We start from the raw sequence: 21,236 nt of genomic DNA, 5'->3' as shown, positions 1-21,236 counted from the left end.
TTCTATGTGGGACGCCTACCACAGCGTGACTTTATAAATGGTGCTAGGTCCACACCCGGGATCTGAACCAGTGAGCCCTGGGCCACAGAAGCAGAGCACGCGAACTTAACCACTATGCCTCTGGGCTGACCCCTAAAATTTACCATTTTAACTAGGTTTAAGTGTACAATTCAATGGCATTAAGTACATTCACATTGTTGTACAACTGTCTAGAGCAAAAAGCTCTAGAACGTTTTTCATCTTGCAAAACTGAAACCCATGAAATACTAACTTCCCATCCTCCCTCCCCCAGCCCCTGGCCCCCATTCTTCTCCTTTCTGCGTCTATGAATTTGACTACTGTAGGTACCTCATTTAAGTAGAATCATCCAATATTTGTTCTTTTGTGTCAGGCTTACTTCACTTAACATAATAATGTCTTCAAGATTTAGCCATATTGTCACATCTATCAGAATTTCCTTTCTTTTCAAGGCTGAATAGTATTCCAGTGTAGGTGTATGCTACATTTTGTTTATTCATTCATCCATTGATAGATATTTGGGTTATTTTCACCTTTGAGCTATTGTGGATAATACTGCTATGAACATTAGTGTATAAATATCTATTTGAGTCCCTACGTTCAATTGTTCTGGGTATATATCCAGAAGTGAAATTGCTGGATCATATGGTAAATCTATGTTTAGTTTTTGGAGGAAACTCCTTGCTGTTTTCCACAGCAGCTACACCCTTTACCTTCCCGCCAGCAGTGTGCAAGCGTTCCGGTTACTCCCCATCCTCTCTCACTCTTGTTGTTTTCTGTTTGCTTTTTTTAATAATAGCCATCCTATTAGTTCTGCGTTTTTGTTTGCATCTCCCCAATGATTAGTGATGTTGATCTGGCATCATTTCCTGCATTTATTTGTCACCTATTCATTGTCTGGCTCCCCCAACAGCTTGTGGGCTCTGTGAGTGTGGGAAATGTGTATGACCTATTCACTGCTTCATCTCTATCCCAGAGAGCATGACTGGCACAGAGCAGAAATTCAGTTATTTGTTGAATGAATGGATGAATGAATTTACTGGAGAGGAAAATCCAGACTCCAAATATGGAATCCAAATTACTCTTCAGGTGCTCATTTTTTTGCCTGAGATAATAAATAAATGTAACCTTTCCATTACTCAGGAGTTGCCTGAAAAATAGGAGAAAAATATGCTTGTGCCTTTTCTGCCTCATGGGCAAACTACACAGATTAATGACCAACAGTACATCTAATTTGGTCATTGAAATAGCAAAGATGCTATAATTTTGTTAATTATCAAGTCCATAAGCTAGAGCAATCCAGCCACAATGTTCTATTAATCTGTTCATTAGTACCAGGCATATAGTAGGTACTCAAGAAAACTTGCTGATAAAAAAGTGAATGATCCTGAAAATGGTAACTAACTGGTAAATAAAAATACAGACTTTATGTGAGGGACATGAAACTCCTTAAGACATGGAGCCCCAGACAGTTAGTGGTTTTGGTTGGGAAGTATAAACACCAAGATTAGTGGATAATTCACAGGTCTTTTTTCTTCAAATAAATGATCAGTTGAGAAGCTAAAGCTGTAGCCGCACTCCCCATACAGCGTTGCTTCCCGAGAAATCAACCATCTGCAGAGCCTTCTTCATGGCTTCATTCCACGAGGCACAAGGAAAGTGTTTTCCTGCATTCTTCAGCTCAAACAGCCGGAGGTGTGGTCCTGCTTGCTGTACAGCAGGGGCCACTTCCTGTTGTACCTGTTCTGCAAAGTGCAGGACTCGTAGCAGAACGAGAGAAAAGGACCTTCATTTAAATTTTGTTCTAGTGTTTAAACAGTGAAAACAGGTTTTATGCCAACCAAGATTTCTGCTAGTCTTGAAAGACAGAGATAGAGCGAAATATTAATCTCTTTTGAAAAAATGTGGGCAAGGTAATAACCTGCTTTTAGCATGTCTCAGTGTTGTTCCTAAAGACACCAAAGAGGAAACCGAGAAGCAGCCTCAGATGATCAAAGCCCCTCCCACCAGCGGGTCTGGGGGGATGTGACCTGGTGCCCCATTCAGCACTGGCGGGCGGTAAGAATATCTGTAGCTTTCTGGTCTCACAGGCCAGGGATGGCCATACCAGCATGGAGCACACCTGCAATTAGCAGTCTTTGGCTCAAAAAAGTGAGTACACCCTGGACTAGAAAGTGGAGGGAAGTGAGGATGATTTCATGGAGCTTCTGGGGACTTACCGATAATGGTACTGAGTACGCTGGTCTGCTTCCTAGCAGATAGACATCTGGGTAAGAGCAGCTCTCGGTCATTAACTTGATAGGAGCATTTTTTTCTAGGTCAGACCTACCAAATCCAGAACTCTGGAGATAAGGCATGAGAATCCTATTTTGTAGGAGGGAAAAAACCTCTCTCAAAAGCCCCCTCAAATTTCACTGGCTAGAATTAAGTCACATGCTCATGTCTCATACAATTACAAGCCAGGGGAATGAGACCAGGCGATTAAATCAGTCATGCCAAGGCTGGAGAAAGTTCTTCCCTGAGCACATGGCCTCAAGGGTGTGAACACTAGAATTAGGCTCTACCTGCGTGGAGAAGAGATGCGGCTGATCAGGTGGGTAGAAATGGCATTTGCTACCACAGCTTTGTAGCTGATGAGAGATCGTAACTCACATGGAGTCTAGGCTTCCTCGGTTGCCGTTTCCTGAAGTCTACTCTTGTTCACCAGATCAAATGCCCAGAGCTTTCCTCATTGATAGCCATTTTGGTGAAGTCTATGTGATTCCAAAACCTAGGAAGAATTGACACTTGGTAGGAAAGTGAAAGAGATTGATCTTGGAATAGTTCAAAATGCCAGATAGAATTTTGCATCCATCATACCATCAGTCTGGGCCAGTGGGGTTATACCGCATTTATTCTTTCACTCAACAGATATTGGCCAAGACCTATTCTATGTCAGGCCCAGGGATCATCACTAAATAAAATAGACGAAGCCCTGCCCTGTCGTCACGGAGCTGACGTCCCAGCGGGAGCTGCAAAGGATAGATAAACAAGTGGGCAAACCGTAAAGGAGGTTTGAAGGGGATAAGTCCTATAAAGAAGGATAAAGCAGGCAGAAAGGAAGGTGGTAGCCAGGTAAGGGTGCTGCTGTTTTAAAGAGGAGAGAGGTGAGGTCAGGCCTCACTGAGAAAGTCGCGTGGGTACAGAGGGTAAGGAGGTGAGTAGTGAGCCATGGGGGTATGTGGGAGAGAGGATCTCAGACGAGATGCAGCCAGTGTAAAGGCTCTGGGGTGGGAGTGTGCCTGGTCCCAGGAACAAGAAGGTCAGTGGGGCTGGAGGGGAGCGAAGCAAGGAGAGGGGACAGGAGATGAGGCGGAAGGTGTAATGCAGTGTGGTGGAAGCAGACTGCCTGGGGCCTCTGGAGGGACTTGAGTTTTGCTCTGAGGGAGATGGCAGAACATGGAAAGGTTGGGAACAGAGAGGTGCCACGATCTGCCTTTTATTTTAATAGGACTATTCTGTCACTGCTTTGAGAATAGAGTGTAGGGAAACTACTTCTGAAGTTATCACAAGTGAGCAGGATCAGGGCTGGGACCAGAGTAATAGAGAAGGATAAGAGAAAGAGAGAATGCAGGTATATGCTTTCAACATTGCTGGCCTGAGTGACTGGAGAGATGGAACTGCCGTTAACTGATCTGGAGAATATTGTGGGGGGAGGAAGTTTGTGGAGGGAGAATCAGGAGTTCATTTTGGACATGCTGATTATGGCATGCCAGTTAGACATCCAAGTGGAGGCGCTGGGTTGGCGACTGGCTGAACTGGAGACGTATGACTGTTAGCAGTGGATGGCTGATAATTAAAGTAAGAAGACCGGACGAAATCACCAGGGAGAGATAGATGAGGTCCAGTTACCAAGCCTTAGTGCTGTCTTCTGCATTGTCTTTCAAATGTCTTGAATTCAACGTAACTTATCCCACTTGTAGTTTTCTAGGACATCGACTGCAGGAGTTAGGTAGGAAAATAGTTAACCCTTAATTATTCATTGATAATAACACGGTATGAAGGAAACAATTTTTCACGCTCATCTGGAAGAGTGTGCTCATCCAGAAGTCCACAAAGTACATAGAGACTGACATCAAACCCAGAAAGCTCAGTGCAACTTGTGTTTTAGTCAGTTAAATACGAACTCAGACACTTAAAAAACTGGTGCTGTGGATGACCAAAGGAGATACAAACCCAGGCCCAGCTGTTCTTCCATTCAAAAGCCAGCGTTTTAGCCCCTCCCAGAAACCAAGCAGAGCCTGGGGCCTGAGCACTTAGAGACACGTCCAAGAAGGAGCACCAGGACCAGGAGGTGGAGTGAACTTTCCCTGTGGGCTTGACTCTGACTCTCTCCCTGAGAACATGGGAATCAAGCACAGCCTTCAAGAGTGGAGGTTTTGGAGTCAAGCAGACCTGTGTTTTTATCCCAGCTCCACCACCTAACAGCTGTCTGAGTAGTAGAAAAGTTGCTTAACTTCTCTGAGTGTCTGCGTCCTTGTCTATAAAATGGAAAGAGAATCTATTTCATGTACAAATTGAATGGGATAATAGTGGTAAAGCATTTAGCCCAAGGATTGTTTTTGTTTCTAAAGTTTCCCTCAGTCGTCTCAATTCCGTTAAAAGTCCAAGCTGTTATTCTGCTGTTCCTTTGGAACCTAATTTAGTGAACTGAATGTCTGCTAAATCAGACTGGAATTTGTAACCTACAAAATGCCCTGGTCCATGGCTTTGTTCTTTGGTAGGGCTGGGACAATTGTTGAGTTGCATTTAACTCTGGTACCACTAGGGGGCACCTCAAGAAGTTAATTTTGGAACCTACTGTAACAACTGGCGACCCTAAAGAGTTAATGCGTTTCCAAATGTGACTTAAGACTTCGAGAGTAGCCTGCTCAGTGCACTTACTGCACAACATCTCTGGCCTCAAACATGTATGAATTGGTTGTAGCAGAATTCCACAACAGGGTGTGAATTCCTAAGGCACTGGGTCACGCACTGAGGTAAGGTTCCCCTTATGAAGGACATCTCTAAATTCTGAGGCTTTCTGCCCCAGCTGTGGTCATATATAGCTCTGCAGCTAGGTCAAGCTATTAAATCAGGCTACTTACGACAATGTACTAACTCATTTCCATAAACACTTGTAGAGAGAGCTGGCATAAAAAACATCACTATTCTGGCAGTAATGCTTTGGAATTAATTTGCTCACCTTTTGTGCCAATGGTTTTTCATGCTGGGTAAACAGCTAACACAAGGTTGAGCCAGAATTCAAACCCAAGGAATGTGGCTGCAGAGCCCACACTCCTGCCCACTACATCATATTGCCTTTTCTCACAGGTAACAGCGAATTAATGCTAAATGCCAGAGGATGGTGATAAAGAACAGAAGTGGCCATTGTGGAGCAATTTATAACCTGAATTAAATATGACAAGCATGTGAAGAACACATACTCTATTCAATTAAAAATGTACAAGTCATTCAGACTATTAATATAAATACTGTCATGTCTGTGTGTATGGATCTATATGCATACATGTGTATGTATATGTATAGATGTCTATGCATAAGGAAGTACATTTTTTTCAATAGAAGAATATTAAATATAACATTATCTGCTATGTGCTAAGCATAATGTAATATGAAAGGCAGCAACTTGGTCAAGTATTGCAGGCAGGTGCAATATCAAGGTTTTGCCTACCACCTCTGAGAAAGCTTCTTGGAGAAAATTGAGGTCTTAGTTGATCTGGGGACAATGGAACTGCTGTATCAACATTTGATCTTAGAATAAGGTGTTTAGCCTAGTGCTTGGAAAAAAGTATATTGAATGAATGAGAGAGTGAATAAATGCATGATAGTTACTCCATGAATGTGGAAGACAGAAATTAGAAACAGAGGAGGTAAGACAAAGGGGATTGGTGAGAGGGTGGGGTGACGAGATGGAGCAAGGAATTTCTTCAGCGGGACTTGTTTAGCAGAGAGCTGGCTGGGAGCTGGCTGGTGAAGGACTTTTTGACTCCACAATCAGGTCCTCTTTCCTGGCTTTCAGTCCCGGTCCAAGAAATACAGTTGTTTGCTTGGTTCTTTTTTTTTCTTTTTGTAGTCCTTTTCTTCGTAGTTGCCATTGACATGAGTGAAAGACTGCTCTTAAATGATCTTATTTCCCAATGGAAATGTGTTCATCCTTATAAGCAAGGTAATCTGCTGTCACTGAAAATTAATATACTTTTTGCATAGTCGGTTCTAAATAAGTCTCTTCACTTAAAGATTAATGAAACAATTAACACTACATTCTACCCATGTTATTTACCACGTTAGTTGCTTTTCAGTTGTCTTTTTTCTTTTTTCTTTCCTGATCGTTTTCCATCAGGGTTCTGGTTCTTATATCACGCTAATGCCTTCCTTGGGCTGAACTGTGCAACATGTGCAGTGCATCGAGCGCCCTGCCAACTTTCCAGGGAACGGAGCCACGGACCTACCTCCTAAATGATACTGACAGCTAAACTAATTTCTTTTGTATCTTAGAAAATCAAAGTTGTAGTTTATTTTAGACACGTCAACAAAGTTTGTCGCGGTAAAATCATGCTGAAAGTTCAGTGAAAACGCATGTTCAGGAAAACTTTCAAGAATTCCTCCATATGGCATATAACAAAAGTGCTATGGTTTGGGGTAACAGATATATCCAAGGACCATATGCAGAAACTTAATTCAATTAATTCTCTATAATGAAAAGTAATAAGAATATAGTTTGTGCCTGAAGATCTGATAGGAGTTGGGAAGCCAGAAAACTTTCCTTAGTTTTATGATAGACTATTAGCTAAAGTTTTCGTTCTGTCACAATTCCCTGAAGTTCAGTTGCTGCTTTTAAAAGAAGAATCTGTGTCACTTACTCCTTTCGAGCTTTTTTTCCTCTCCTTTGAAGGATACATAGTTTCCCTTCTCTCCTTTGCCTAAATGAAAATGGCCCCAAGATGCATGCAATTTTGAGAACTTCAGATTGCAGATTCCACATAATTCAAATAACAGAGCCATGAAACCCCACTCTTTCATTTGGATTCTGTGAACCACTGAGACTTGCAGAGTGTAAATGATGTCAGAATAATGCCCTAAAGGTGCAGTGTCAGGGCCAGGATTCTGCATGGGATCCACGACCATCGAGCGCAGGAAGCCGTGCGCTCAGAACCCGGAGCAGAGTGCCGCCCTCATTGCTTTAATTACAGAGCTGCAGAATGTGGGTAAGAAACTTGGATCTGACAACAGCAGAAGAAAGAGGATATTGTATGCCTTCAATCAGCTTTGTATTAGGAGATCCTTAAAGGGAAAATTATGTGAAAGAAAGAAGGAGGAAGAAAACAAACTAGCAAGATCCCTATTTCAATATAATTTGGAGAAAATGACTGATTTGGGTTGGTCATGTTGCCAGAACAGATGACTCAAGGCTTCCAAACAAGAAATGGAAATCAGGAGGATGCCTGAAGCCTGAAAGAAGAACAAATTGTGAAGATGTGATTGACTGTAAGGCTTCAAAATCAACTGTACCAAAGATGAGCTTGGATCAGTGCCCAGAACAGGACTGAATGGTGGTGTTCATTTAGGTCCTGACGATGGAAACAAAATAAAATGTAGTAATTGTGCTCTGTTAGGTACACAGACGTGTTAACGCTTTCCAATTTCCCCAACTGGGGATCTGGTGTCACTTTCCCTGGCGCTCCTATTTCATGCTTCACCGGTGAGTGTTATTGCTGCTCTGGATGCTTGCTGAATGCCAGGTTTTTGGCAAAGAAGCGGGATCCAGGTGAAAGCATCCTTCTTGTTGCTGCGTGTGAATGTGCTGCAGGTGGCTTTGAAAATGACTTTCCCACTTGGAAATCATTTCTTTAATTGGCCTTTTCAGATTCAGGTGATGTGTACCTCCATCATGGCATTCAGTGTGATGGTTGCTGGACCGAAGTTATGAATCTGAGCAGTTGGGGCCCCAAACCCCTTCATCTCTGACAACCAGGGAAAGCCTCGGTTTCCATGGGCAGCACATTTGTACATTGATCGTTTCCTTTCTTAGGCGGGAAGAGAATTTATTCCGGTTTTCTTATACTCATTTCTCAGGAATCTCTCAGTTGCGTTTTGTGATAACATTTCTGATGGACAGCAGGGTTTGACTCCCTCTAAAGGTCAGTCGTGAAGCAGCTACACTGGTTCCTTTTCTCCTTGGAGACTGCAAAGAAGAGAGGATCCCGTGTTGTTGCTCCTGACACCCAAATCCTGCTCACCAGCCTAGCAACTTCGGGAATTTCCCAGCCTGCTTGTAGGAGCAGTCCAACTCCATGGTACAAATGGCTTCCAAACAAACATTTTCTACATACTAAATTAGAAAAATAACAGCAACCCCAACAAGGAGGTGACTCAGAGGAAAAAAAGAGGGACCGACAAGACGTGATGTTTCTGCTTCTTTTTGCTTTCTTTACTTGAGTCAATTTTTTTTTCTTTCTTTCCTTCTTTCTTTCTTTCCTTCTTTCTTTCTTTCTTTCTTTCTTTCTTTCTTTCTTTCTTTCTTTCCTTCCTTCCTTCCTTCCTTCCTTCCTTCCTTCCCTCCCTCCCTCCCTCTTTCTTTCTTTCTTTCTTTCTTTCTTTTCTTTTTTTTCTTGCCAAGGAATATTCACCCTGAGCTAACATCTGTGCCAATCTTCCTCTATTTCGTACGTGGGTCACTGCCACAACATGGCCCCTGATGAGTTGTGTAGGTCCTCATCCAGGAACCAAACCCAGGCCACCAGCGAAGCAGAGTGTGCCGAACTTAATCACTAAGCCAGAGGGCCAGCTCCCTGAGTCAAATTTTAAGAATGTTAAGCCCTCTCCTGTCTACCCACTATTTACCACAAAGTCTTCTGATTTCAATAGCTGACTTAAACCAAGTAACTTTTTTTCAGCCATCCAGATGGACTAAAGATGTTGTCAGGTACAAGATGTTTAATTAAGGATCCGTCTGGTCTCAATGGGCATCTAAAGTTTGCACCTTAATCAAGGTAACCTAAAATTGGACCCTACTAATGAGAGCCAGCAGGATGGCTTCTTGCAGGATTTGACTCGCTATAAATGAACCACCCAGATAGGACACAAACTGGAGATCACAGGAAATTCCACATTTCCTTGCTTGATACAGTCAGCATCTTTTCATTGGTTGCCACTTTGGAGCCACCCAATATGTTAAATAGCTTCACACTTAAAAAATGGTGGTAGGGAAATGAGGGGTAAAATTATTTCGTGGGGTTTGGCACAAATCTGTATTTCAAATAAGCAATGGGTGAGCCATGTGTTTGAGAAGAACACATGCAATGCAGTCTTGATCTTCATTTTATAGATGTACATAAGTAATACAAGGTCTGTTTTGATTATACAATTAAAAACAAATGTGATACAATATTGTAGTACTCTGTGTCTACTTATGTTCCTGAGCAAAACCTCCCATTAGTATATGAACCCTCAGGATCTAATGGCTTTGGAAACCTGGAGCCCCATCCTCATACTCACTTATGAGCTTCTGCACATTCCATCTGCGATATGGGATCCTCTCACAGGTAGTCACCCTAATGGGATAGGGTTTCACGCGTGATGGCCTCCTGAAAGAAATAACCTAAAATGATTTTTTAAATGGTTTTCACAGTCTCCTAAATGCTTTGCTTAACATTTAACAACTATCTTCACCATGATTATGATTTAAGAATTACAATTTAAGACTTTTTCAGAAATAGAGGTGTTAAAGGCTTTTTGTATCAGAATGCCTTTAGCTGTAGGTTAACAGAGGACGTGGTTGAAAGCAGCTCAATTATTAAAATTTGTTTTTAATTTCACATAGCCAAAAATCCGGAGATAGGGTGCCAGGATTGGTTAATTCAGCAACCCAACAATGACATCAAGGTCCAAGGCCTTTCTGTATTTCTGCTTGCTATCCTCAGCTTGCGGGCAATGATATCTCACTTGGCTGCAGTATACAGGCATCTCATGCTGCTAGGACAACAGCTAGCAAAGAAGAGAGACTTTTTTTCCCCATGTGCCTCTTTTCCTTAGGCTGGGAATCTGAGACTTCCAGCATACATCCCTCCCCACCACTGGTCTCATGGGCTGGGTTTCGGTCATATGTCCACGTGTATGATAGAATTCACTAATAAGGGAATGGGACCACCATGACTGGCTTGAAGAATTCTGTTTCATCCCCTAGAGTGGAGAAGGGCTTTCTTCCCTGAGCAAAGGGGATGGTGCATACCTGCACCCCAGGAACAAGGAGGGGTGAGGTGGGTATCTGTTGGGTGGGCAACCAACAGAACTCCCCACTGACTGTGTGGATAATAACAGTTTTTATTTTAATATTTAGTATTAGTATTTCAGTATTTTATCATATTACCAAAAGAGCATTGTCTTTCTCCCACCCTGACAGAATTATCCTGCTGTGTCTCTTAAGGGCAAAAAGTTTCGAGGTGAGGGGGAGGTTACCCTAGGGCCTACTGTTTTTTCTCATTCTGACCCAACTAGAAAATATTTAATCAACAACCCAAAACCTTTCACAAAAAGTATTCTCGTTCATCTCAGCCCAGATCTGTCAGTTATGCAGATAGCGTTTCATGTTACTTGAAAACAATTGAGTGGGAAAGGGAATAGAAACCTAATTTTTAATTATCGTTTCTGCCTCCTAAAATAAGAAGTGAGAAGACACTTTTGCAACAGAAATAACTAAATTTTTAAAAAGTGTTTGTAAAAATAGTCTTATTTCCAGGAAAACCGCAGTACAGTATGCCCAGTGGTCAACAATATGAACTGTGAGGACAAGGGAAGTTGGTCTGAGTACCTTATTTGGCAGTGATGTGATAATAAGCCTCACTTGCAAAGTGAAGAAAATAATCAGACCTATTTCAAAGGATGGTTGGAGAGTTGACTGAGATTAAAATATGTCCATATGCCTGCATATATTTATTCTTTGAGTGGTCACTACTTAGTAAGCATTCAACAAATTTTGACTATTTTTCCTCATAACCATATCAACAAAAATCCATGAAAATCTAAGTTAACATTTTCCTACACAGGATGGTGAAACTCACAACTTTTAGAAGTAACAACTTTGAGAAACAAAATATGAGGGCTGCCCTATAGTTCACACTACACACCACTAATTTCACGGGAGGTCCTGCATTGTTCCTTGTGCATTTCCAGTTGGCTTGATGTGGGTCAAACTTAAAACCAGGGGAATGGCTTTACTGTCTTTTCAGGGAAAAGCACCGCCGTTAATGCTACATCAACATTAGAATCTCACTTTCCATTTCTCCCGGGAGTAGACTGAATGTGTGTCTGCTTCTTGAGAAGTACGAGGATAGAGCATGTTGGTATGGGTGTCAGAGACCTCTTAACTTCCCTGGTTATTGTCCTGGGAAGCTACATGCTCTGTATTTCAAGCCAAAACTACACAAAGGCAGAAAAATTTTGCAGAATACACAGTGCGTGTGGGTATAAACATCTGTTTTTTAGCAGAAAAAAAAGTGTCTTCATAAAACATTGTGATTCCTTTTTGTGTTTTAGAATCTGTATATTATACTTTATGTTTGGAAAACTTTCAGTGATTATCTAATCAAGTCTGAAAAATAGCTCCTCAGCTTGAGCCCTTGCCTACATTCTCTTGCTCAAATTTTGGCTGTGACTATTCTGCTTGGCCCCAGTGTCCATCTCAACTGTCATGTGAGAGGGCATGGCGGTACTGCAACAGCCTCTTTGGCTGTAGGGACCATGAGGCTTACTTTCTGGATTCAAGACTTTGGGTTGTAAGTAGTAAACCCAACTCAAACTTATTTAAGTAAAAAAAACAAAAGGAATTTATTATAAATGTTAGTGGATATCTTGACGAATCAAAAGCAAAGGGAAATGCTAAGATTCAAGAGGGATGGAGATGTAACTAGGCTTAAAGAAATCCTAGCGCAGGGTCACCCTCCCAGGAGCCGGACTTCTCTTCTCTATCTTGCTTCTGTGTTTCCCTCACTGGCAGCGTCCTTCTTTTTTACCGCTGCAGATTGACTTTCTCCAAATGACAGAAAACATGGCTGCTGTTGATATCCTAGCTTTATATCTTAGAGCTTCAGCCACACAGAGCGAGACTGACCTTTTCAGTTCCAATTCCAAAATCCTGGAGAAAAACTCTGCTAGGTCTAGCTTAGATCAAATAAACTGGGGCCAAGAGACAGAATACCGTTTGGATCCATCTGGTGAGGTGCCCAATCCACCGCTGCCTACAAGCAGTATGATGTACTAATATGTTGGTTCCAGTGGGTGGGGCACTTCTCAGCAGAAGAGATACCAGCCTAACTATTCTGCAGATGTCCACTATTGCCTGGATATACTGTGAAAACAATGCAAGGAAGCAGATAGATCTAGCTTCCCATTTGCTAGCAAAGGCTGCCTATGGTCCTTGAGAATTTCCCGTTAAAGCTGTTCATTCACTGTTAGAAAGTTGAGGATGGTGGGATGGCTGGAGGCGGTGAGGGGAGGATGGCGGGGGTTGAGGGGGTGATGATTGCACATGAAAGGAAATGAGCAGAGAGAAGGGAAGGAGGACTCATCAAGGAGGAATCGCCAACATGAAGCAGAAGGTTCTGGACCTCCCAGCTCTTTTCAGATGAAATCTTTGTGGTTCTGCCAGCTGCCTCTCTCCTCTCCTGCCTTCCACCTCTTTTTAGTATTTTCTCCCATAATTTTTAAAATGAAGACCTTCTGTGTTACTTACAAGACTTCATTCCTCCTCCAGAGAAGCAGCCCTCTTCTTTAGGCAAAAGTTTGGAGTAAGGCAAAATTTGTCTCTTCAGAAAAGCGCTTTCCTTTGTCCTCTTGTTCTTTTTCTCAGAATAACAAAATCTGAGGGTTGGAGTAGACCAACCCTGAGGGCCATCAAGTACACCCATTGCTGTGTACGTCTCTGGCATCCATGACAAGTGGCCATTCGGACTTCTTGACCATCTACCATAAAGGGGAACCCACCACTTTTCAGGAGAGCCCATCTCTAGATAGTTCTCTTAGGAGTACTTCCTTATATTAAGCTCCTACTGGGCCAAAAATGTGTCTTTCCTTGTTGCTTCTACTTCTTGGTCCTAGTTCTACCACCTGGAAACAAACAGAAAAGTCTAATCTCTTTCCTGCATGCTCACCTTTCAAGGGATCCATCATGGTATCATATTTCTCCCTAGGATCTTTCTTCTCCAGGCTGAGCAACTATTCTTCTTATAACTGTTCTCTGTTGTATGGGATTTCAAATATGTCTATTAACCAGGACAGTCTGTTCTAGAAGCTCTACTTACTTAAGTGTTCTTCTTAATTTTTCCCCCCATAACCAGGGATAATCTTCTAGATGTGGAAAAATCAGCACAGAAAGAACAGAACTAATGTAAATTATATTAATTATATAAATTACACAGCAGAATTATATTAACAGAACCTTTCACTATAAAGGTAGAGCTTCTATTTCCATTAAGTCAAAAATAGTGGGCAGAGTAAGCCCATATTAGGGGATCATTTGATTCCTTTCTTCTTCTTCATGAAATCTGTATGCTTAACAAATATTTGTGTCCTGCTTACACACACACACACACAAAGATTCTAGGTTAAGCACTCTAAGACACACACAGCCCTCAAGGCTCTAACAATTTAGAAGCTGTAAGACAAGCCCTTTGCACCCCTCACTGAAGGGTGCATAATATATATATATATATATATATATATATATATATATATATATATATATTCAGGGCATATAAATTTAAAATTTTGAATCTTAATATCTAATATGAAATAAGTGGTATATATAAAAATAAGACATTTTATAAATCTTATATGCATTTTGCACTCATTCTTGGGGGTTTTCTTCTTGGATTTTATTTTTCTAAAAATGTCTGAATATGTGACAAGTCCCTCAACATTGGCAACAATAGTTGTCCCAGGCCCTGTGAGATTGCATATCAACAAGGAAGTTTGACATTTCTTCTGTCAGCAACATATGTCCCTGACCTTCTTCCATCTCCATCAAGGAAGTAAAAAATTATGACTAATTCAGGACAGGGCTGGGAGCCCTAGTTGCACAGCCAAAGAGCTTGTCAGTTCCCTTGTGTTAGCAAAGCTAAGATGGAGGACTTCCCCACATTGTTAGCCTCTGAAAGTTTGAGTCTAGTGGGCTCAGGTATAACCCTAACCTCATTTGGTTACCACAAGGGAGGAAACGCAGGACTGTAGAGCATGAAGGCATCCACCACGCAACTGAGAAAATAGATTCGAGAATCCCTAGAGTGAGGAGGGTCATCTTCATCTTTAAAGTACTACTCATGGTTGTGTTTAGCAACTTACCTAAGGGATTCCAGTCTCGTGTCATTTATTGTTCTTCTGAATATCATTGTGCTAATAAACGTACAATTCATAATCTCTCCACTTTGGAATTAAAACAAAGGAAGCCTTCGTGATTGGTGTGCTACTTTGAAGAATTGGAAATACTTTAAGATTAGTTGCTTTATCTATCAACAAAGGCTGAAGTACCTGTTTCTTAATTCCCTTACTTATATAAAATCTCTTATTTCTCCAATAGGTTGTTCGGTTTTTACAAGGGAATTCTGCCACCCATCTTGGCTGAAACACCAAAAAGAGCAGTGAAGGTAAGCATTGTATTCCTTCCCACCAAGCAAAACTAGAGTACAGGGACAGCTTCCGCATTAAAACATCCCACAACGAACTATGGGACATTCATGTGAGTCAAATATAAGACACTGAAATCTTAATGCTGAAATTATAGCACAATTTTTATTATAATTAGGCTTGGTCAATCTCTCAAATATTATGGATTCTCTTTTTCAGGTAAAGTCACTCCCTTATAATGGAGAAAGCATACAAAAAGTACAGTGGTGAATGAAATTCGTGTGATCAAACCACAGTAGCCACAAAATAGCTTGGACTTTTCCTCAAGGCAATTTATAAATTTTCCTTTGGAGCAATAATTATTAATGAAAGGGAGAGGGAGAGGAGAGGAGAGGTAGAAAAAGCTTTTTCCCTACACAGTTCCCATTTTATGAACAGAGTAAACTAATACACTATATTTCTTTGTATATGATTCTCATGTAGCACATTTATTTTGCATGCTAACTTCCTTTTCTCCCTGGTCTCCTCTGTTAAAATTCTCTATACTGGTTTTCACAAAATTATTACTTCCACTATGCTGATTTCCATTCTTTAACCACAAAACTATGGAGGTTTATGTTCTACTTGCTGGTTCAGAATCTGGATAGGAGCGCGGAGATCTGACAAGACCTCCGGGGGAGAAAGAACTGAATCTGATCACTCTTTTATGTTCTCTCAGAACAAAAGTCCTGATCCCAGTGACTCTGACTGGCACTGTCCCCACCCCCACACCACTGACATCACCAAATATGGCTTTGTCTTTCCATAATAAGAATAACAAAAACTTAGACTGAAAGACTTCTTTTCCAACTCATGACGTCAAGCTTTTTTCACATGCCTCACTCAATTTGTATTCCCAATATTCCTGAAGGGTAGGAAGGGGCAGCTTACATACTTTTACTCGGTAAGTTAAGAGGGTGACTAGGTTAAAATTTATGAGAAAATAACAGACATATATACACGGACACCAAACTTATACGTTATGTCAGAATAGTAATTTAGTAGGATTTAATTCAGGCCTACAATTCAGAAAACAAAGCTTTAAAACATACTTTAAAACCCATCCTCTTTGTTGCCATAGTTTTTGTGATCTTATGTTATTACTTCAATACAAATTTCATTATAAGGATCTGAGTCGGAGTAGAGAATCTGGAAAAAGTTCCCCAGAGTACACAAGAGGGCTGAAGTGAATTATGAAATGGCTTCACTTGATAAAAGATTGCCCAAGTAAACAAACAGAGCAGAGTTCCTGTTCAAAAGGAAAGTCACTTTGTCTCCATGGAGTAATATATTCATTTGTTCAGTGTTTTACATATATAAATAAAGCAAATTATAATTAAAGATTTTCCTTGAAATATTTTTCCTTAATACTATACACTGGAGACAATTTAAACTTTAAGAGCATTAAGGTTTATCAAAGTTGAACAGCCTTTTATGGAAGAAAAAAAAATGTTGAGCTTTACAAAACTGAGTTAGTCTCTACTTACAAAAAGCAATGCTCCCTGCCAGAACAATGGTTAACAGATGAACTTTTGGGCAACTCGATACGGTGCATGTGTCCCAGACATCTTGTTTCAAGTAGATTTTACCTTAAAATTATTGAGACATATGGTAAGTACGCTGGCTCTTTAAGTATAACTTGAGTTAAGTGTATCTTTGCCAGATGGATAGCACTAGTTTTTCAACACAATTTGTGCAAACATTCATTTTATAGATCTTTATCTTAGGATTTGTGAGGAAAGCGATCTGATTTTAATGATTTCATACATCATAAACTGCTTCATTGTATGTCATCAAAGTTACTTCTGAACAAATATTCAGAAGCCATATCTATGCATACACATACACACATACATACATATACACGTATATGGCCTGTGAGTAGTTTTTATATATGTGTATATCTTCCTTGGTACTGACACTTCAGTTACTACAATGAGAAACAGAGAATGTTAACTTTTTTCTGTGCTTTATTCTTTGAAATGAGATTCATTATTAAAGTAATAAGACTCATTGATGCTAAATTAACGAAACTTCCCCTTTCACAAATTAAGACATAATTAGTATTACAGTTAGCAAAAGGAAATGAAGACCTCAGAAAGAGACCAACTGGTCCCTCAAGAGTGGGAGGTACCACATTCCAGGTTCCAGGGTCTAGTCTCGAGCTTCACAGGTCCAGAAGCACTGGTTTTCCATGATCAGACTCTCGAGGACTGCCTAATGCTCACCAGACTCACGAGAGATTGCGAATGGTAAGGGCTATTTGTTCACCGCTGTATCCCTACACCTGTCGGAGTGTCTGCACACAGTAGATGGTCAGTCGAGATTCGATGAATAAGTGAAACATATGTAGAGAAAAACAGAAAGTTTATTAATTTATAACAGGAGACATTCCTGTGCTGTTCCCCCAAATTCCCACATCTACTATTCAGAGTTTTGGGAAGGCCAAGACTTCCATTTCCAGCCAAGCAGGAGTAACAGGGACCAGATTTACTCTCCTGCCTGAAACAGCAGTAACAAAAAATGAACAAAATATCTGAAATCTTAGTTTTCAAGACACTGGACATCAGACAAGGAAGGAGAACACTACCTGAGAGATGGGAAACAAAGGAGATGGGCCCTATGGATTGCCCCAGCACAATGCCTGGAGAGATTTGCCAGGCCCAGCAGCAGGCAGGGGAAATCGGGGCAGAGTCCAGTGGTCTCCCTGGGCTGAGAGGGAGCTGAGAGCTTGGGGAGAGCAAGGCAGCTGGAGTTCACAGGACACAGTAGCAGAGCAGGGAGAGCTGCCCAGAGACAGCTCCTGAGATCTGCAGATTGTCGCCCCGGATCTTCAGCTGAGAAGGAACCAGCCACTTGTGGGAGGGAACTAGCAAGGCCTGGGACAGAGCCGTGCAAAGGATCAGAGGAACAGTGCTCGGCAGTCACATGAGGCCGTGAGGAGCGCCTGTTCTCCCAACCAAACCGGAAGGCCTCAAGATTCACAGGGTGTTGAGAGGCGCCCTCAGAAGGGTGTGCCTCTGTAGTGTGGAATAATCAGCCATGGTCTGAGCGCTGCTCTGCTCCCACTTGTTAAAAGCAAGAGCCAAGTGGATCAAACTGTTTCCCTGTGATTTAACTGCATCCCAGGGCAGGGCATCTGGGAGGTCAGGCTAGTCATCAGATTGCTTAGCGAGCATGGATGAAAACAAAGGAAAAGTGCCATCTGGAGGCTGGGCACCCAGGCCCACTGTCCCTTCCTCCCTGCCCGGCCACAATATGACCCTTCTCCAGGGGCCACATGGCCTGTCCTCCAGGGGTGCCCCTCTCCCTGGGTGAGACTGCCAATTTCTCAATTCCAGTATAGAAGTTCTATATTGCACAATTAATTTGGATTCCAGATTTTATATTGAAAGTTCCCAAAATCTTGAATGAATATGAATGTTTTCAAAACTCTAGTCACACATTTATATGACTTTGTGGAGGTAAGTTTATTACATATTGACCCTCCTAATTTCATCTTTAGAGTGTCACCTCATATCTTATATGATAGAGTACTTTTATCACATCTGTGCATTAATTAATGTTGTGGATGAGAAATTCTGAGAAATACTATGAAAGCCGTAAAGGAGGAGTGTTGTGTTTGTTGTTAGTGCCATCGAATCGATTCCGACTCCTAGCAACCCTGTGGGCAGCAGAGTGGAGCCCTACCTTGATTTTGCACCATCCTCTCCTCTTGCAGTGCTCTATCAGACAAAGCTCCACTACTATTCATAGGGTTCTCCTGGCCAATTTTTTGGAAGGGGGTGGCCGGGTCCTTCTTTCTAGTCACTCCTAGGAGCTCCGCTGAGCCCTGGCCACCATGACTGCCCCTGCTGGTATTTGAAATAGTGGTGGCATAGCTTTCAGCATCACAGCAACACGCAGCTGCCACAGTATGATGGCTGACAGGTGGGTAGTGTGGTTCTCTGACTGGGAAACAAACATGGGCTGATGAGGTGACAGCACTGAATCCTAACCACTAGACCACCAGGGCTGGCCAGTGCTGTATCGAGGGGAATTGAAATAACAGCTGACGTACTAGCTCTTAAGAATGTAGTTCTGGTATAATGTCTTCTAAGCTTTGAACATGAGAGATGTGCAATAAAGATACATTGAATGAATGAATGAATATTTTTAGTAAATATTGGTTTCAAAGTATAATGATATTTCCATTATTTTACTATTGTTGAAAATTCATTTTAAAAGATTTTAGCTTTTCCTTTCTTGAGATATTATTTTATTTTATTTTCAATAAATTAGATTTTGGTTGCAAAGGTAGAAATTAAAACAAGATTTTTTTTTTAGTTTGAAGCACTATTTTCATATTAGAATATGTGGTGATATATTGTTCGGTACTTTTGAATTTGGTAGCACAATAGCATCATCACCGTGACCTGGAGAGCTTCTTTATTCCCAGGAACCTGAATCATTTCATCCTTGCCATTCACCTAAAGCTTCCAGCAAGACTGCTGCTGAGCACCAGTCAGCTAGCAATAGTTTGTTTTCTTAACAATTTGGGAGATGGGGAAATGAAGAGCCGAGAACTGCCCCAAGGTATAGACTTGGAGTTAATTCTCTGTGAGAATTGCTAGAGTGACAGGCTGAGTTGATTTCCCCTGACCTCTCCCTTGAGATCCCAGTTTGGTCCTTGATCCCTTGTAATGACAGAAAGTCAGAAAGAAAGAAAGAAACAAGGCATCCTCACAGTGGAAGGGAACAAGAGAGGGAGAACTTTCTCGAAGTCCTTCATCTCCCAGAGCTTCCCAGAACCAGTGTGGAGCAGTGTTTCCAAAGTGGAGGTCATGACCCGTGAGTCATGAAATCAATTTAGTGGGTCACTGGATGTAATGACCCACTACCCACATGACCAGAATTTTTTTTCGTGAAATAGAATAGAAACAGTCTGCATTGCACATAGTAAGGGGGTAGATATTGTTTTATAGCCATGTTTAGTTTCAGTTATGAGTGCACACTGCATTCGTGCGCATGTGTGTGTAGGGTAAAAAATGTTTGAAATCTTCTGCCTTGAGGGTCTCTGGGCTTCGAGGGTCAGGGAAGGCTGGAAGACCTCAGCGACAAGAAAGCTCTAGGTCAGAGAGTCTCTTCCCAAACCACTACAAATCATGGCTCAGCAGTGAGTAAGCACAGCATCATGGTTTAGAGCATACACAGGCTTTGGAGTTAGACTCGGGGAAATTTCAATTTTGTATGGCTTAAACGCAATAGCACAGCAAAGGCCTCACCGTGTTTCCTGGACCACAGCAGGCTGTCATAAGCGATACAAAGAACTAAGGCATCTATGGTTCCTTTAGTAGCCAAAGCAAAGAAAGGGAATGGGAATTAAGATTTTCTGAAAGTCTCCTACATGGTAGGCATGTCAAGAAATCTTGCTAAATTCCCTTATTTAAGGACTACTCTAGAAGGTAAGTTTTGCGTTCTTGAGGATTAGAAAGGTCAAGCCACTTGCCCATGCTTGCACAGCTAAGGAGAGAGCCAGGAGTGAGTCACCGTCAAAACCCAGCAAGGCAATTGTCAAAGAACAGTGGTGATGATGACCAGAAAAAGGAAGAAAAAATAACTTAGCTTTAAAGCCTAAGACTATAACACTTTTCTCTCCATGGTTAATGGTTTCTAGTGCATCTCTCCTCAAAACAGTGGCGGCCCAGGGTGATATTATTTTAACACCAGGATAGCTTCAGGGTTATCACCACCCACTAGGACGTGAGATCAAGAATGCAGGGGCTTCTCTTTGTTTACTGCGACATCCCCAGTGCCTAGAACATAGGAGGCATTCGATAAATATTTGTTGAATGAGTGAGTGAATAAATCCCTGTACAAGAAAAGTCTACATCCATAGTTGATCTGAAGGACCACAGCACAAAAGTAGTTCCTAGGTCTTTAAAAGACTCAGAATCTCTCTGGTCGTGTAATGACTCTTGGGCTGCCCAAAGACTCATTAGACCCATGTGCACATGGAACTACCTCTTTCAAACAACAGAGTATTATTTGGCCCCCAAATCTACATTTATTTCTTGCTCTATTTTACTTTATAAAGTAATAGAGTAGAAGACATTTGAGACCATAAAATACCCATGCCATCTCTGGGGTCTTGAGAATCAGACCCTAGCAGGACCTAAGAGTGTGCCTCATCAGTGATGTTGGCAGCTGCCTAACAGATACCCAGAAGCAAATCATCATGTTTAAGCAGAGTCGTTGCCCAAAATGTGGAATATATAAAAAAAGAGGAGAAAAACTGTATTTGGGGCATATTATGCAGAAATGATTGATTAGATTTGCCTCCATAGAAATTCACTTGCAGAGAAAATTATATTAAACATCATCTACTGAAGGAACCAACAAAATCTTCAATCATCATCAAATTTGAAAAGAAATAAGCAGCTCTTCTTCGTTCATGTTGAGGGCAGTCGTGCTTTAAGGGACGGTGGACTAGACGACCTCATTGGCTCCTTCGCTAGTTTATCATGGCATCTTCATCATCA

The 21,236-nt window shown here is 41.5% G+C and overlaps 1 protein-coding gene across 5 annotated transcripts in view; it reads left to right on the top strand.

Moving 5' to 3' along the window:
* The window catches only part of SLC25A21 (solute carrier family 25 member 21), a 439,143-nt gene that overhangs the window by 375,180 nt on the left and 42,727 nt on the right, over nt 1-21,236 (top strand). For all 5 annotated transcript variants that reach the window (XM_014853089.3, XM_070504264.1, XM_070504262.1 and 2 more), the window contains one exon: nt 14,630-14,696. In XM_014853089.3, the coding sequence (XP_014708575.1) occupies nt 14,630-14,696 (67 nt within the window). The remainder of the gene's footprint in view (nt 1-14,629; nt 14,697-21,236) is intronic.

This window comes from Equus asinus, chromosome 2, assembly GCF_041296235.1.
Source record: "Equus asinus isolate D_3611 breed Donkey chromosome 2, EquAss-T2T_v2, whole genome shotgun sequence".
Classification (NCBI taxonomy): Eukaryota; Metazoa; Chordata; class Mammalia; order Perissodactyla; family Equidae; genus Equus; species Equus asinus.
The sequence above is the reverse complement of the archived record's forward strand: the minus strand, read 5'-3'. Positions and strand labels throughout refer to the sequence as shown.